The sequence below is a fragment of the Orbicella franksi genome, chromosome 14 (genome assembly GCF_964199315.1).
Source record: "Orbicella franksi chromosome 14, jaOrbFran1.1, whole genome shotgun sequence".
NCBI lineage: Eukaryota > Metazoa > Cnidaria > Anthozoa > Scleractinia > Merulinidae > Orbicella > Orbicella franksi.
The window spans coordinates 4,967,572-4,985,922 of NC_138158.1; the positions used below are offsets into that span (position 1 = coordinate 4,967,572).

At 40.8% G+C, this 18,351-nt stretch overlaps 3 protein-coding genes across 3 annotated transcripts in view; 2 read left to right on the forward strand and 1 right to left on the reverse strand.

Annotated features, from left to right (window-relative positions):
• Positions 1-339: 339 nt before the first annotated feature.
• Positions 340-1,395, forward strand: LOC145468154 (uncharacterized). The gene has a single exon (XM_081451842.1). It carries the CDS (start codon positions 486-488, stop codon positions 1,386-1,388), a length of 903 nt encoding a protein of 300 aa, XP_081307968.1. The 5' UTR covers positions 340-485; the 3' UTR covers positions 1,389-1,395.
• Positions 1,396-1,677: 282 nt separating this feature from the next.
• On the forward strand, positions 1,678-4,266 carry LOC145468184 (acetylserotonin O-methyltransferase-like). The gene is made up of 2 exons (XM_081451862.1): positions 1,678-1,835; positions 3,531-4,266. The coding sequence occupies exons 1-2, from the start codon at positions 1,688-1,690 to the stop codon at positions 3,743-3,745; spliced, it is 363 nt and encodes a 120-aa protein (XP_081307988.1). The 5' UTR covers positions 1,678-1,687; the 3' UTR covers positions 3,746-4,266.
• Positions 4,267-4,411: 145 nt separating this feature from the next.
• The window catches only part of LOC145468730 (uncharacterized), a 181,602-nt gene continuing 167,662 nt past the window's right edge, over positions 4,412-18,351 (reverse strand). The window contains exons 159-178 of the mRNA XM_081452434.1: positions 17,605-17,927; positions 17,026-17,167; positions 16,223-16,551; positions 15,764-15,905; positions 15,240-15,562; positions 14,508-14,649; positions 13,822-13,957; positions 13,202-13,397; positions 12,442-12,583; positions 11,627-11,949; positions 11,381-11,522; positions 10,422-10,750; positions 9,845-9,986; positions 9,562-9,740; positions 8,867-9,010; positions 7,757-7,898; positions 7,459-7,572; positions 6,029-6,244; positions 5,363-5,718; positions 4,412-4,517 (exon numbers count right to left, since the gene is read on the reverse strand). Of these exons, the coding sequence (XP_081308560.1) occupies positions 4,428-4,517; positions 5,363-5,718; positions 6,029-6,244; positions 7,459-7,572; positions 7,757-7,898; positions 8,867-9,010; positions 9,562-9,740; positions 9,845-9,986; positions 10,422-10,750; positions 11,381-11,522; positions 11,627-11,949; positions 12,442-12,583; positions 13,202-13,397; positions 13,822-13,957; positions 14,508-14,649; positions 15,240-15,562; positions 15,764-15,905; positions 16,223-16,551; positions 17,026-17,167; positions 17,605-17,927 (4,052 nt within the window). The 3' untranslated portion in view covers positions 4,412-4,427. The remainder of the gene's footprint in view (positions 4,518-5,362; positions 5,719-6,028; positions 6,245-7,458; positions 7,573-7,756; positions 7,899-8,866; positions 9,011-9,561; positions 9,741-9,844; positions 9,987-10,421; positions 10,751-11,380; positions 11,523-11,626; positions 11,950-12,441; positions 12,584-13,201; positions 13,398-13,821; positions 13,958-14,507; positions 14,650-15,239; positions 15,563-15,763; positions 15,906-16,222; positions 16,552-17,025; positions 17,168-17,604; positions 17,928-18,351) is intronic.

The following is an 18,351-nucleotide window of genomic DNA, read 5'->3' on the forward strand; positions in this document are numbered from 1 at the left end:
AGACAGCATGAAGTGATAAGTCAACTAGTTTGATAGACAAGTTCAAAAAAATATATTTAATCGAAAACGGTTGTTAAACCCAATTTGGCCGCGAAAGTATTTCCCTGAGGAAAGCATTTTGCTAAGACAGATGTTATCGCGATTCTTAAATTATAGGTAATGGCTAAAATCGATTGATTTCGTTTCAGAATTAAAGTTAATAAGATTGCGAATTGTTTGCCATAATTTACGTAAATTCTGTCAAACAGGTTGAAGGTCGGAAATGAAATCTTCACCAGAAATAGATTAGCTTGCCCTTGCAACCAATAAAAAACCTACTTGTCAAAAACTCATTAAAATCGTCATTTGCTAAAGGTACGCTTTTCAATTGAAGAAACTTATATGTTCGTCACCGACTAAAAGTAACTTAAAGACTGTTTTACTAAGTAAGCACTGAGAATTCCCCACTCTGTTTGCAAATCATCTTTTTCGGTGTATTCAAGACGATGGAAACAAGCGCTTGCTTCAACAAAGAACATCATCTTCGTGCAATATTTGGAATCATCTATTTGCTTACATCTCTCGTTGCCTCGATTGGAAATGGCGTTCTGCTTTACATCGTAAACCGTGATCCACTGAAACTCTTCAACAAACCTACCAACGTGTTGAACATTTTCGCCGCACTCAACCATTTTTCCTCGGGCGTCGTTGTTCTTCCACTTATTGGAATTAACAGTATTTTGACGAGCCAAGGGATCGCCAGTGAAGTCGCAAAGTTATTCGAAAATGTTTTGGTTAGCTTTGTTGCAAGTAATGAATCTGTGTTGCTCCTCATTCTGTTCGTTGAACGCTACACTGCTTTTGTGTTCCCGCTGTCAAATCGACACTACGCCACTATGACACGAGCGAAACGAGTCTGCACCGCATCGACAATAACCTGTTTGCTGTTTTCCTGCATCTTATTCGTAGGCGTCTCCGAATACGTGTTTTACCTGTTGACCCTTTCACTGTTTATATTGCTACCATGCTTCCTAATGATAATTGTACTTATTGCAGGATTTTGCGGTTTGAAACGCCGGACTCAAGTGAAGCCAGGCAACTCAAGCGAGCTATCGCTAGACCAAAGTAAGAAAAAACGAAATTTGCAACTTCGCAAGTACTTAAACGCGGCGACTCGAGGAACAATTTCTGCTATACTACCCTTGATATTTTACTGTGTTGTTAAGTTTCTCGGACTACGTGAAGCTGAATTTTCTACAACTTCATGCTATGATCTTCTTGAACATATATCATTTGTAATTTTGTTCTTTCCATCCGTGGTGACTCCTGTCATTGTGTATTGGAAAATTCCCGTGTATAGGCGCTCAGCAAGACATCTTTGGCAGCGAAGAAAACAAGGTGCCATTTAAAAAGATAGTATTCTCTTTTCTAGCTGGCCATTGCATTTTGAAGGATTCAACTGGTTCCCATTTACACACATTGCTAAAAGGTTTTTAAAACAAACTTGGAAAATTAATTAATTTATCGTTTCATAAAGTGTCATGCGATCGATGTTTTACTCTATGGTTCTGAGATCTGGCCCATGACTAAAGCTGATAAAAACACGTTTAGCACCTTCCAACATAAACGTTTCAAGATATGGCCCTATGATAGTTAGAAATGAGGAAGTCAAAAGAGAATTAGATATGGCTCAAGTGAACTAAATACCATGGAAGAGGTGGCAGTGGTTTGGTCTAGGTTAGGAATGGAGAAGGATAAGATACCACGGATCGCCGTGACGTGGGCACAAGAGGAAAACAGAATGAGAGGACGACCGAGAGAGGCATGGGGAGATAATCAAACAGCAGGAGTTGGGAGTAAGATCTTGGGCCCAGGCCTCCACTGTTGCGCGCGATAGAGGTCGCTAGACAGAATTCCCTACAGGGGAAAATTAAATAGAATAAAAATAAAGAAAGAGATTTTCTTGTCAAACGCCAAGAATATAGGAATTAATTTTAATATTGTGAGACAGGTGAAGTCGCGGGATCAGTTTTCCACGTACAAGCAGAACTCTAATTAAAATATTTTATCTAACGTACAGTTTGTCTTCCATGTGTGTCTTCACAAGGTGAACTAATATTTACATTTTGTAAGTACAACAAAAAAGAGAAAAAATTGTCAGCTTAAAGACAAGTTATTTTTAATGTATCTTTATGGTATAGAAATTCTTTTTAAATGTAAATAGATTTAGGTGTAAGTGTCTTAATAGCGGTAAGGTTACAAAAGTTTGCGTTTGGGAGATGAATATTCCGTATCAGTTTTTCGTAAATAAATTATAAAAGATATGAGTTTACTGAGTTATCGGCCCTTTCTTATTTCCGCGTGGTTATGAATTATTGGACATTTCCAGCTATTCCCTTGTACCGTGTCAACCAGTATCAGAGAATGTTTTTCGCTCTTTTGCATGTTTAAGCTTAATGTCGCAAAAAATGAACGAGGCCAATATCCAGCCATCTCAGGTTTTGGTTCATTTTGCCACTCAAGGAGCAAACTGTTTTTAACCAATCAGAAGCAGCAAAACCACTCGTGACGTCGTATTCGCTCGTTTTCCCGCGCTCAGCGCGTGTTACCTGTTAAGACTTTGATTCTGATTGGATTAGTACGTCGCCGTACGTTTACCGTGATTGTCCAGACTTTTTTCGTTCGGTTTTGGCTTCATATCGTCTCTGACGGAGAAATTATTCACGCTGCATTTAGTGACTGAAAATTTCCAACGGAAGCTAAGGTTTCCTTAGCCTGTGTACAGCCGTCTAACTTGCGGTTGTGCTCAACATTGATACAGACGTTGAACGCCGTTTGATTCGAGCGTTGAATGAAAGGAGCGTTAGTGACGGTGGAAATTTGTATCCTCTGTGGTTGGTGATTATCAAGTGCATTTGATATTGTGTCGGAGAGAGTTTCTAGCTGCGATACAGACGGCAGTGAGCTGTAGTGAGCTACATTTCGCTCGCTGCTGTGCCCTGAAACAGACAGAGAACCTCACGCTGATGTTTCTTTCCTAACACCAATCTGAGTAAACAGTTATTTCGAGACGGAGAAAAGTTGGAGAAAAGTTGGAAAAGTTCTTAATTACATTAATCTCATAAACAATTAGCTTATTAGATTTGTTAAATTCGAGGCAAAGAAATGGCTTTTTTTTTTTTTCCTGAAATGACTAATTTTGTGTTTGGTTTTAGTCTCGCTCGACTGCCGACTGAGACCGCTCGAGAATTTTTTCCGAGCCATTTTCCATGAAGAAACGGCTTTTTCTTTCTTCTTTCTGCTTCTCATACCTGTTCACAGCCTCGACAAGACGTTTTTCTACCGTACACTTCGCTCAGTCACTTAAAACATTATCGAAATTCTCAAATCTTTCCGTCATTTAACAAAAAATAGAAGGAAAATGTTTGTTATATTGACGTCATGTATCATTTTCTGTCCTCAAATAGATCATAGGTGAGAACCAGTGAAAATGCGACAATTATTTGACTTATTATGTAAAAGTGGTTAAATTATTTCTACTTAATTTTTAGGTAATGCCCTTTTCATCTGTGAGCAGATTTTAAATGGGGATAAAAGCGGCCCAGAGGAAGTTGTTTCTGAGTCACTGAACATGTTACTGGTATGTGAAGGAAAGGAAAGATCAGCAAAAGAATACAAACAGGTTTTGGAGAAGCATGGCTTTGTCGACATTCAAGTGAAACTAGTTCGCATTGCTATGGATGCCATTTTATGCGAAAATAATTGACTTTCTACCCAGCATGGGTCCAAGTGTCCCATTCATGCTTAGCCGTTTGGGCGTTTCACTTAATTTCTCCTTATATCTTTGCCCTTAAACCTAATGACAACCTTGAAGTTTCGGGGTTTACAAGTTCTCGTTACTTTCAAAGTTTCAACAATTTTCATAAATTTCAGTCCTCGAGGGGCACAAGAGAGGTGGGGGGTGGGGGGAGTGTAAGTTGGTAAGTTTGTAAGTTCAGGTTTCCGCGTTTCAATAAGTTTTACTATGTTTCCAGGTTTACGTTTTTAGGTTTCGTGATATTCATAGTTTAGATTTTCATAGGTGTGAATAGGCTTGATCCAAAATGTGGAAGCGTAATGTACAAATTACAATTATATCTACATTTTGTATATCATTAACTTACTTTAAATAGAATTTATTTACGTTTTAAAGATCAGCAACTTAGTTTTAGTTTAGAACACGATGAGACTGCAAGCGTCAGCGAAAAATAAAGCAAAATCGAGCTTACGATGACAATTGCCACAACCGTTTATGGTTTTAGATAACTTTATTTTTATTCAGTAAACAGAACAACAACGTGTTTATCTGATTCAGATTAGCTTTAGTTAAATTAAGAGTAAGGATATCCCAGCAAATCTAAGAATATATAACTCATTTAAGATTAAATGAAATGTAATTTTGTTAAATATTATTGCTGGGTCTTCTTGGTTTCATTTTCTTCTTTCTGCATTAACGGCCTCAGAAGTTCTGCTCGTTTATGGATATCCGCTTCCTTGGACTGTTGATCAAAGGGAAAAAAGGTTTTAAATTGGGTATTTTGTCGGCCTAGTCGTTAACGGTATCGGTAGCTTTAGTCCGGGGGGAGAGTCCCATATGAAAAGGTCTGGTATGCTCGTCGTCTCGTTTAGGATTGTAACTGTAGAGTCTTACCTAGGGTGCCTAGGACGAAACGCCACTGTTTTAAACCGCCGAAGTATCTTTTAGGGTGCTCTTGAAGAAGTAATAAAAAAAAAACGTTGTCATTTTCGTTTCAAGTGGTATCTTTCAGGGTCAACTAAACCCATATTGGTCACCCTTGGCAGTTTAATTCAAATTTTCCGAAAAGCATCTCCGACCTTTTCATATGGGAGTGCCCCCTCCCCACCCCCAGGGTTTCAGCATGTCATTCTAATGTTATTCGTATTATGTCATGTTATAATCAGCTATCGCGGAAAGAAAAACACTTAAGGTTTAGTTTATATTTAACCTCTAGTCACAGCATTTATTTTCTTGCTTTATAAGAGTCTTAAACTTATAACTTAGTTACCTGACACAGAGTACGCTGTTAATGTTGATATGGTTAAGTCGACTGGGTACAATTTCCTTTTACTTTATTTTTGACAAAAAATTGTAATTTTGCCGCTTTCACTGGAGTTTAATTGTACTTCATATTACAGATTGTCAGCTAAAAAAATGAAAGTTAAGAACACTCATTAAATGCAGTAATTGTTCCCTCTAAGTTTGTGTGATTTTGATAACTGTCCAAAACAATGCTTACATGGTCAAACACACAGATGTAATTTGTTCAAAAGTTTTAAAACACCTTTTAAATGAGCTTCGCGTTACACTGTTCACCAATCTTACCTGTTCGCTGCAGATGGTGCCTGCGATCTGATTGGCCCTGGCCAGTAGCGATCCAAACGTCTTCATGTAGTACACATGCTTATTTTTGTACGCGATACTTCTCAGTTCGCTCCGGAACGCGCGGCCAACGCCCATGGCGTAAACTTGGACGCCCTTGCGTATGAATCTTGATGCCATGCGTTTGATAGCGTACGCGCGTCTGCGGTTGGGTGGGCCGCCAGTCATTACGACCAAAACACGCTGGATGTACGTTGGTTCGTTTTTGTAGAACGTGTCATAAGCGGCTTGAAGGGCGAGATCTAAACGTTTTCCTCCACGATTGATGTACGGCGCTTGGTCGACCGCACGGCGAACAGCTGTGAGGAAAAAAGGAAAGTTAACCTCTACGATTCTTCTAAACTCATCTTAGAAAATTAAACAGCTTTCATTGAAAGACAACTAAACAATTTTTGGAACCCACGTTACTCCAACATTCAGTGTCTAATTCATAGAGGATATTAAAACGGCGGTGCAAAGAGACGAATTTAATTTCGAGTGATAAGACAATATTTTCACGAACAAGCGCAGCGAGCGAGTAAAATACTGTTTTCAATACAGTATGAAATATGTTTCACAAAGAAGACCACTTCATTTACACATACTCAACGTATCAACAGATAGCCATACCAAATAGAGAGTTGTACTGTCTGAACCTCATCCTCAGTGATGGCAGGTTAGCGTACGTGATCAGACCGATGTGGGACTGGTGCTTAGTGATGGTAAACTTGCTAGACACAGTCTTGACGAAAGCTTTCTCGAGCTGGAAGTCTCGGCGGGAAACATGGTTTGACGCGTCCATCACAAAGGCCAGATCCAAGGTGACCGGGCAGCTCTTGATGGCAACTGAGTACGATACAATTTAAGCTGGTGTTAACGACGTTACTGTATTCTTGATGTACATAGCACGCGCTTTTTGATCGTTCAATTTTAAGGGCCTTATTCCACAGCGCAACTCACTTTCCTCCCAGGGGGTACCCTAGGGGGGTACTCTATGAATCTTTGGGTGGGGGTGTGCGCTGGAACACTGAAACCCTTACCCTATACTAGACGTTGATCAGCTTGATTTTGCAACCCTAGTCTAGACCTAGACACCAAAAACCCCTACCCTACCCCAGACTAGCTATTTTCCATGCAAAAACTTTATCACTATCGTAGTACAACATACACTAACTAAACCAATATCTCCGACAAAGTCATTCCGAGTTTCAATTTCTATTACAGAACTGCATGTGAAGAACACTGTTAAAGACTAATTTATTTATAAACTGGCCACTTTTCCGGTAAATTATACCCTATCCCAGACTACACTACGTGAAAATCACACCCTTCACAGCGGCACATACCCAAAGAACTAATATATGGGAATCCCTACACTGGGCGCTTGATTTGAAATGTTTTCATTTTTTCAAAGCGAGAGGTTTGAGAAAGAACTTATTGATCTTGTTCTTGGTCCGTACACACACAGACTCCCATTTTCTTTCGTTGAATTTATAGCCCTGAAGGTGATATATGTGTCTTTCAACTCCTAACGACGACATAACATAATTAGGATTTTATGTTTCAGCGCCATCAATTTATTGGTTGTTTCAAAAATACCAACGATACTGTACACAAAACCTTTACGTGTTCTTGAAGCTACTGAATGCCAGCATATCAAAAGGCTAAGACATGGACTTTTTTCCGTATGATCGCATAACTTCATTTGTTCTTTTAGTTGTCCTACGAACACCACTAAGTCTCTCTCGAAGTCATTTATATGATTTGAATGGGAATACAATTATACGTGCACGATAAAAGTAATATCTGATATGTATTTCGTTTCCGAACTACGTCAGGAAGAAGTGACCGACAGAGACCTTATGGAACCCAATTCTACATAACTACAATTGCAAAGCCGAATTCTTAAAACATTTTAAACGGATGCAAACTAGAAGGATCTGTTTGAGGGAACGTTAACTGCACACCCAACTAAACCACTGGTAGGTCACTGACTATATAGTAAGAGGCCTTAGGTAAGGAGTGAAGAATGATTGGTAAAAGACGGTTCAAAAGTCTACCTGGTGGTTTGACGGGCGGTCTAATAGGAGGTCTGACGGGCGGTCTGATTGGTGGTCTGACAGGTGGTCTGACACGCGGCGGTCTAACAGGTTTAACCGGTTTAACTCTCTCGGCTGTAACAGAGAAAAACAGAATACAAGTTAGCAAAAAGTTTACTGTCCCAAATAATGCGTATATGATGTCCAATTCCAAGGAAAAGAAGGTTTATAAGGAGGAAGGATTAACTGGGGAAGGGACTAAAGGGCAAGAGAAGAGGAAACAAAGAATTTTGAGAAGCAACTGACTGGCCACTCTCACCTCTTCTCTTTCCGTAGACCTCAAATCTCATGGAGATGTGTCTGAACCACGTGCGAGGTTTGATTTTCACGTAGCGTGCGTAGATATGCGGTGTCAGAACGTGTGCCACCACGCTGTTACGGTCATTGTTAGCCGGGAAGATCTGGAAAATAAAAAGAATCCATATTAAGTTTAACGTTCAAATCATGTGTCACATCCGTAATGATATTGTATCATAGTTAACCAAGCGAAACACTGTGCTGAGTATTTTTTTATGGAGTATCTTTCCTGCTCAAAAATAATACACTTTTCTCAGTAAAAAAAGGCGCAGTTTGAAACAAGTAGCTTAAATATATCAACTTCAATTCGTCTCAACATTAACCATCTTAGATGTTCCTCCTGACCTTTCATCCCGCCGGGGGGGAACTGCCATATAAAAAGGACGGGGGTACTCGTCGTTCCTTTTAATTGTTACAGAAGCGGTTTGGGTGCCTCAAAGAGTGTTCAGCATCAAAAGGTCCACAGCAGGAGCTTTTGCGGTACTTTTTGGGGCATTGAGGCGAAAAAAAATGACGGAAAATAATGTGTTGTTTTAGAATAGACCATTTTACAGTTGTCTGCTCAGTGACCTGGCCTTTGTATGGCAGCGAGGCTAGAGTTGACCTTGTTTTGATACAGACCTCACTGCTTTTGTTGTGTAAAACACGTTGTTCTGATGCTAACTAGGTGCATTTACATGACAAAAGCAGTGAGGTCTGTATCAAAACAAGGTCAACTCTAGCCTCGCTGCCATACAAAGGCCAGGTCACTGAGCAGACAACTGTAAAATGGTCTATTGGTACCTCTTAGGGGTGAAAACAACTTCAAGCCACGTCCACAAAGTAGGATCTTGGCCGGTACCTCTTAGTTCTGACGAGCACCCTCGTCTTTTTTATGTGGGATTCCCCCGGGCCTTTCACTCTAGCTCACACCATTACATTAGAGGTTCTTCGACATCGATTGAAGATGAGTTTGTACAAAACCCAAAAACGTTAACTATCCCGACAAAACTCAGTCTTTCAGTTAGTCGTCTTTTCTGTTTGTGTACATTTTTTTTCTTTGTATATTTACTATCATTCTGTGCCTCCCTACCTTGACTTGTCCACGTTTCGTGTAAGGTCTGAAGGTGTTTCCGTTATTACTGTACTCCACTGAGTAACTTGTCACCCACTGGTTCATGTCCTGCCGTCCCTGAGTCAGTATGCGTTTGATAATAGTACGCCGTTTGAGATCCACCTGTAAGAAGAGATAAGAAAAAAACTCTCTTAGTTCATATAAATGCAACAGGGTATCAACTTAAACTCATAACACCAACTGGAATTTAGATGAGACTTTTCACGACTCATTAACTTGGTTAGGGTAATGAATTTATATCTGAACTCGTGTAAGGTTTATTAAGGTTTAACAGCAAAGCAAAAGGACGCTTCGTGTTTTCAGTCACCTAACAGGAAACTTTGTAAAAGTCTTTACGGCAGCAGTTTCATTAACGTTTTCAGCAGGGAGGAAACTGGTTTTCATAGGCCGGCGGCTGCTGTTTTGAACTGAAAAACGTTCGTCTAGATGGCCAAACCAGGCGGGCAAAATCGCCCTCACAGCTAGTCAATTTGCCCGGTACCCGGCCCCCAATGAAACCCCTACATTACGGACATTTAAAAAAAGCCTTGTTGTGTACCTCTGAAAAGAAATTTTTAGCTCAATTTATTTCGCCAATGACGCTTTCAGTGATTTCTTTGCCATGCCAGAAGCTCTTAACATAGGATCAATGACATACTGCAGGTAAAACTAACCATAATATATTGCCGTCGGTTGTTCCTCTTTGCCGACCACGCTCCTCTGTTCCTACCACGTGCCACAGTGTTCAATCTTCCAAAGCGTGCCCCATGATATTTGTTCCACTCAGATGACGCAGTCAGATAGCGGTCTCGAATCTTACGATCCTCGATACCCAATGGTAGATCCTTTCTTGCTGTAGAAACAAATCAAATTTGTATCATGAATGTGAAGCTAATACCGATAACTCGGGAACAAACGGAAAACGCCCGCACTCCAGGCTAGAAAAATACCACTTACATGCTCGACCTCCATAGAACTCCAGCCTCATTGAAATATGGTTCACCCATGTTCGTGCATACACACGAACAAACCTTGATCTGAATGGAGGGTCAAAACTGTTTTCTTTGATGGAGTAGTGATCACGGTTTCCTCGGAACACCTTCAAGAAAATTAACGAAAATGATTCACACAGGCTCGTTTGTCTTTTTTAGTGCACTAATGTACGCGAGGCCCAGGTTCCTTCATACTTTAAGGAAGCTCAGTCACGTTATTTTAAGTTATTTTGGCCCCGACCAAAATGACCTTTGAAGAAAACCTGAAAATAGTAGTTTACTATGATAGAAAAACACCGCTCAGGGATTACTTTGGGAACTGAAGGGGAACCTCCTCTATGTATTCCCTCGGTGGAGGTCTTGCTTGAGGAAAAAAAACGCTAAGTTTTGATTTTCTTGTTATATCTAATTGTCTATGGTTTCTAGCCTAGCCTTATAATATAACTTTCCGCTCGGGGATTACTTTGGGAACTGTAGGGGAACCTCCCTTATCTATTCTCCTAGTGAAGGGCCAGCTTGAGGTCTAATTCGTTCATTATTACCTTAAGTCTTGAGTTAACTTTAAAAGGTGTCCATCGATATCCGTCAGGACTGTAAGCCACAGCAAAGTTAGTGACATATTGTTTAGCGTCACTTCTGCCCTGACAAGCAACCTTAGAGATCCTAACAGGCTTCCTGAAGTCAAACTGGATCCATTGTTTACGGTTGTTCTTCTTGGCTGACCATCCTCCCTTGAATCGACCACTTGGTTTCTGGTTCAGCCTTGCAAGGTGTGCGGCATGGTAACGATCCCACTCACTCGATGCCTTGATGTATTGCTTCTTAACCAGTCCCTTGGAGACACCGAGGGCCTTCACAACAGGTCTTGGAACTACAAAACAAAGAGAATGATCAGCATCTTATTTTTTTTGTACAATATCCATACAATGTCATGCAGATGGGTACTGAGAATATAAAAGATCATAGATCAACTTTTAGCTTAGAACGAAAGTGTCTACCGCGTCCAACGTCCTGTTTTGACTCCCAGAAAGGGTAAAAAACTTGATCAATGACAACAAAACACGTACGTGCTGCGACACTACGCTTCAAATTCGTTCTGAACATACAAATACTCCTTATTTGTCTCAACACACTTCTTAAAGTCCTATTAGGAGAAATTTGTTTCTGGTCACTGTGATCTTGGGGGACCAATCTCCTATCTTGCAAAACTAAATATAGTGGGCTGCTTTCGGTTTTGTGCAAAAATGTTTATTATAAATTGAACAAAGTGCATGAAGTAGGCGGTTTGCGTCAGTTTAAACTGAAACATTGGGCAAAGCGCATTTTATATTTCCCTCTCTACGTTCTCTATGCCATAAAAATCAGCGTGTCGCAAGTAAATTATCTCATTTCAAAGCATCATCCACTAATTTAAGTCTCCTATAGTTTATTGGTAAAATTTATTGCTGATCTTAGTGTTAATTCTATGTACGAAATCGAAATTAAACAAAGCATTCCTTACCAAGGCGACGCCCATAGACCTCGACCCTCATGGAGATGTGCCTATGCCATGTGTATGGCACCACACGGAGGTAACGGGCTCGGAGACGACGTGCAAATCGGTGCCGCACTATGGTGTTCCTGTCGCGGTTACCAGTCAAGAGCTGTGAAAAAATTTGAAGTTTTAGAGTTACAGGAAACTATTGTAAACAAGTTCTCATCTCGCCAAGCAAGTAACAATCCAACAGTAGTATCCTAAACAACTCACCAAAGTTCTACGACGCACTTGGTACCACCTCCAGCGGACGCCATCAGAACTGTACATGACTTTGTATGTCTTCACCCACTGTCCTAGATCCTGTCTTCCTTGAGTGGCCATGCCGTACAAAAAGGCTTTGCTTCCGACATCAATCTGCAGCCACTGGGCACGGTTGTTAGCACGTGACGACCACGCCCCTCTGTGCCTGCCTCGTCTCTGAGCGTTCAGTCTGCAGCGGTGAGGTCCGTGGTACGCGTCCCACCGTGAGGAGGAACTCAGGGCACTGTCTGGGATGCGACGATCCTCTACTCCCAATGGTAGTCTCTTTGTAACTGAAATATTAGAAAACAGTTTCATTGTATATGGTAGTAAAGGTTAAGTCTGCATACGAGCCAAGTGGCCCATCAGGCCAGCGCTTATGCCGGTTTCTGTAGCATGAAGCAACTAGCAGTACTTCTACTCCTCCCTGGATGGGATGCTATTCCATCGCAGGTAAACTCCCAGCATTAAGTTCGCCAGTACCCATTTATACACCTGGGTGGAGAGAGGCGCTGTGAGAGTAAAGTCCTGCCTAAGAACACGACACAATGTTCCTGGTCAGGACTCGAACCAGGACGGCTCGATACGGAGACGAGCGCACTAACCATGAGGCCACCGGGCCTCTACATTGTACAAACTAGCAGAAGTAATCTCGGGCGGAACGCTAAAGTACTGAACTAACAAAGGTCTACTAGATTTATACTTTTGTTTAGTAGTAAATTTGCAAGTGAACTAAACATTCATCGAGTGGCTTGGTTCCAAAGTGTTTTGAACATCGTTCATACCTGCATTGCGACCATACAGCTCAATTCTCATAGAGATATGTCCCCGCCAGCTGACAGGCCTGACACGAATTGATGACGCTCGTATGGCGGGTTGTAGGTAATGACGAACAATTGAGTTTCTGTTAGTATTGGCACGGAATGTCTGCAAATATACAAAGAAAAATCTGTTATTTGATATACATTAATAACGAGTTTAGGGTAAGTAAATTTATCACAGTCGTAAGAATAGACAGTGCTGCATGTTTCTAGTTGTCGGCGCTTGAAGGAGCTACAGTACGTCACGGTTTGCGCTTCTTGAAACGTTAAGCGTAAATTTTTCAAGCTCGTCGTTTGTAATCCGTGTTAATCTTCTCCATGCTTAACCATCCTTCTTCCTTTATGGTTTATTATATCTCTATGGTGCTTTTTTATTTTAGTAAACTGTTATTTTCAGGTTTCCCTCAATATAAACGTAACTTTGTACTAGGCCAAAATAACTCAAAATATCGTGACTGAGCTCCTTTAACTCCAGATTTTGAGCATGAAGCGGCTAGGAGTATTTCTGCTCCCACCTGGAATGGGATACTTGTTCATCGCAGGGTCCCCTCCCCCCCTTTCAGCATTTTGCAAAAGCACTGTGTCTGAGAGCTCATTAAAGCCCAAAATCTTCGGAGGCGTTTAATGTCCGGCTCAATATGGATGTGCAATAGCGGAAGCATGTCTAACGTTAAACGTGTCTCGGATTTTTTGTGGGCAAACGCCGCTGGAAATCTCAACAAACCTTAGTGACTCCCAGCTGTTTGTAATACACATAGTGAGTCTTGTCCATGCTGAACGTAAGGCGGTATTTTGTCACCCACTGGTTCATGTCTTCTCTTCCTTGGGAGGCAATGGCCACAATTTTCTTGGGTCTCTTGAAACACACTTCTAACCATTGGAAGCGGTCGTTGATTCGTGACGACCACGCTCCTCTGTACCTGTTAGATAAAGATATGAAAGTTATTGTAAGGTAGAGGAAAATAACAGCGTTTGCTTTATTTTCAGGTTCAAGACTTTCTTTCGTAATTCATCTCAATCTTCCCCAATCTTCCCCCATCCTTGCTTCTTTTTGGTTTGTTTTTACCTCTTTGATATTTTTCAACCGTAGTAAATTATTAATTTGAACTTTTCTTCGATTGGAAAGAAATTTTGTCCCCACGTCACAAGAGATAACTGAACACTTAATTGCGACATAACTTTTTGACTACCCATTAACAAAAGCTGCACCATTTTTACCACCTTAAGTTTTACCTTACGACTAAAGTGTCGTCAAGGGTATGTATAAAATAGTCATACTAGTAATCGCTTTGCTGATTTAAAAAAATAAATAAATAAATAAATAAAAAAGAATGATGTTTGTACCCGGCTTGTCGCTTGACGTTCAGCCTCGCCCGCCAAGCTGCGTGGTATTTGTCCCAAATAGACGAAGCTCTGACAGCATGGTTTCTTATACGACCGTTCTCCATTCCAAGAGCTCGGAGTCGAGGCTTAATGATTCCTTAGAAAGAGATTGCAAGGGCAACATCATAAGAAATGCCAAGAAAAACAAATTTTTGTCAGTAGTGTAAGTATAAGCTGAGTATTGCAAGTGGCGTAAGTAGTCGTATTGTATTGTAAGTAGTGCAAGTAATGGTAAGTACTAGAAAAGAAATGCGAAGATATAGTTAAGAGAATTAACTGAATTGTGGGGAAACTGCGATAACTCCGAAATGCCTTGAACAGACTACGCTAATCAAAAAGAATTAGAAACCAGGAATAACAACAAAAAAGAAACTTACATTTGCCTCCAATTTTAACGCGGAGCCTTTCAAGGATGTGCAACGAAAGCTCAAAATTGCTCACATACAGTTTGCATCACAAAGATATTGTGGTAACATATCCAATCCCAAAATTAACTTGACAATATACTACCATGAAAATCACTTGACCAATTCAAATGCGCACTCAGTTACAACAATCGGTGAAGGATTGTGAAGTGTAATTTTGACATCAAATTTAACCCCATAAACCCAGACAATATAGCTCTCAGCAAAACACTAATGACGTACCTGGTCGGCGTCCATAGAATCCAACTCTCATAGAGATATGTCCGTACCATGACACCACAACGATTCTGATGTACCTGGCGCGGATGGGAGGACGCAGTGGATTCGTGACGATACTGTTCCTATCACTGTTTCCACGGAATATCTGACAAAAAGAGAACGTTTATCAACTTCGACTGGATGTGCCACAACAAAAAAATCTCAGTGACATGACAAGCAAGGCGTTTGCTGTGAGTTACAAAATAAATGCTATGCATAAACAAGAACCTTGACCAATATTCACGGAGTCATGAAAATCAAAATTTAAAGTTGTAAAACACTCCAAAATGGGTCAGATATGTTTGCTAGTGAAAAAAACCTCAACAGTATTTTGATGCAAATATTCGAGCTTCCCATTTAGATTGTAGTGAGTCAGTGAACGTTCTCGTTCGAAGGAATCATCGTTTTAACACCTTATTCCATAAAAACAGTGAATAAGAAAAGACAAAACTGTTTACAGAAAGATAAGGAACCGTAACGTTAGATAATGTTGTTACAATCTTCCGAAAGGCTGCTGCTTTTTCAGTCTCATTTTACTGCTAATAACGGCGCCCTCTGTACAGTGAATCGAACAGGATTTTCCTCGCGTCGGTTCGCCGATCTTTACGCTTTATTCCTAACGAAAACTTACTAAAACCTCCAGACCACGCCCCAGGGTGAACGCTGTATAAGTTTCCACTGTGTCTGCAGACTCACCTTAACTCGCCCGCCTTTCTTATAAGGTATAAACCGAACTCCGTCATTTCCAAACAACAGCTTATAACTGGTGACCCACTGGTTTGCATCCTGTCGTCCCTGTGTTCTTATCGCTGTTATCAGAGTCGGGCTTCCGAAGTTGAACTGTAAGAACTGACGCCTGTCATTCTTCTTTGCTGACCAGGCTCCCTTATTTCGGCCTCGGGCTTGGTTATTCAGTCGTCCGAGCCAGGGGGCATGGTAACGATTGTATGTAGAGGAGGCAGTGACGTAACTGTTTGGAATCTTGCCGTCTTCGACTCCGATTGGCACAGAATTACGAGCTGATAAAAAAAGTTGGAAAAGAATTTTAAGACTCTCTTGGTTCACTGTTTTAGAATTGAAACAACTTGGGCAACTCACTCAAGTTACTGAAATTACCTTTATCTGTAAGTAAAGTTCTTATCAAGATTGTTTTATCAAATTAATTCCTAAATTTTGTCATGTTGGGTGTCTAACAGAGATGTCTGCTAGCAGGTACTTACAGATTTTCCTGACGTAGAACTCAGCTCTCATAGATATGTGTCCAACCCATGTCCACGGGTGAATACGTACATATCGGGCCCGGAATGGAGGGATAAATAAGTTCTCCTTCAGTGTGTTCCGGTCTTTGTTTCCAGGGAAAATCTGAAACAAGGCAAAAACACGAACAAAATTGTTACTATGGGTAGATACTACACTGCAAGACATTATTCAGTTACTGAATGAAGTGGTGTGTCATAGCTGGAGCTATTAAGAGCTAAGTTCGCATTCACAATCCTAAAAGAGGGAATTAAGCACACAACTAAATGGCCTATTGATCTCGCGCACGATTGTCGTATACTAAAACAGAAGTAATCAAACCATGCCATTGGCAAAAGAAACGCATTAATAAGCAAAAACACACCACACCAAGTTTATAAGGAAAAAAATACAAACGGAGCACAATCCTTTTAATCCCTTACCTTGACTCTTCCGTATTTCTTGTACCGTATCCACCGATATTTATCCTGACTGTACGAAATAATAAAGCTTGTGACCCACTGTTTGGCATCATATCTTCCCTGTGTAACCACTTTAACAACCTTTCTAGGCTTTTTAAGATCAAACTGGAGATACTGGCGGCGATTGTTCTTCCTCGCTGACCAGCCTCCACGGTATCGTCCTGTGACTCGCTGATGCAACCTGGCTCGCCAGGGAGCGTGGTGTTTGTCCCATGAGCTGGAAGCCGTAATGTAGCGTGCGCCGCGTCTTCCGGTTGGAATGCCACTTGGTCGTACGGGAGCCTCACGGACTAGAGTGAATCAAAATCAAGAGCGCTTTAATTTTTTTGCCGCGGTTTTTAGTTCTTTGCGTCCAGCAAAATTATCTTTCCTTTGTATGTTCGCAATATCGCGGAGAAATGAGCTTTTACATCCGATAGCGTCTTGAAAAAGTCCAACATCCAAATGGGTGAAGTCGCAAAGTTGTCTTAATTTGATAATCAACCTTCTCCTGATCTCTCATAAGCAACAACTTTTCTGACAAGCTCAAGACAAGAACTAATTTGTGTAGTCAAACTTAAATCTAGCTTACTGTTGTCTTGTACGACATGAGAAGTGAATTTTTGAAAAATGCTTAAATACTCTACAACAAACGCAGCCTTAAGAAATTGATATATGCTGAAAGGTTTATGACATTTTTGCATGATATGAGGTATAAACGTCGCATGTAACAACACTGTATTGTCTTAGTAAGTCGTAAGACATGAAAATTGAATTCTACTCACCAAGAAGATATCCATAAAGCTCGACTCTCATAGAAATATGAGCACGCCAACTTACTGGATGGAACTTGACAAATCGAGCAACGACGGGGCGTCGGAAAAAGTGCTTTACGACAGTGTTTCTATCCTTATTGCCACGGAAAAGCTATGAAAAAATAAAAGCAGACATAGATAAGAATAGGTTTGCAAGACAAAACTATCTCCCTTTTTTTATTTTTGTGAACAATGTTAACGCCCTTCGCAATAGTTCGCTTTTTCTTCGTTGTAAATCAGCTATCCCAAGAGCTAAGCTAAGAATCGCGCATCTTATTCTTCATTTTTCTCGTTAGAAATCCGTCTTTCCAATCTTTTCCAAACTAAACCACGAGGAAGGCGAAACGTTAAGGCTCTTCCGATGTTTATTCCTGTAATTACATTCATAAATAAACTTACCTTGTTCCATTTTAGTTTACTACTAACTCTTCGAAAATGGTCTATTGTGGATTTGAAAATGACTTTTCAATGCGTATTGAAAGAGACTACGTTGGAACTCTTGACTCCTGTAACAGTTCAGCACAGTAGTAGAGAGCACTGTAAACACACCTTAGGTCTTCTCCTCTCGGTATAATAGCGGAAATAGATTCCGCCTTTGCTGTATGATATTCTAAGACTTGTCACCCACTGGCTGTAATCCTGCCGGCCCTGAACAGCGAAGCCAACAACACGAGCTAGCTTAGTGATGTCAACCAGCAGCCATTGCGCGCGATTGTTAGAGCGGGCGCACCACGCCCCTGTCAACCTTCCCCGTCGGGGGATGTTCAGACGTGCACGCTTAGGACCATGGTTTCTGTTCCAGCTGGATGAAGCACTGAATCCTCCATCCGGGATACGGCGGTCCTCGACTCCAAGAGCCAAACGAGAAGGCACTGGTAATGGACAGAGAATGCACGTTGGTCAGAAAAATACGTCCGCAATGCGTACGCATTTCCTATTTTGAGCTCGTGTACAAACATTAAAGTACACGACTAACAGTAATCACAGAGTACAGAAGGACAATGTTCATACTTTCATGTTCAGGTGCTGAGAAAAACAGTCTTACCAAATTAATAAGGAACATTTTCCAAGCTGAAAATCAGTAATGCTTTTTAAAGTTTAAAGACCTGAACTTTTACTTGAGTAAATCGCAAATTTTTGGTTAAGGTGGCCGAACACAGTTTTCGCGCGCGCTTTCGTTGATGCAATTCAGCGCGCGCACAAGGATTGCAAAACACAAACATGCCGTCAATAGAGCGATCATTTTATTTACTCAACACCCGCAGTATATGTGCTATTTTTCTCTATAATTGAACG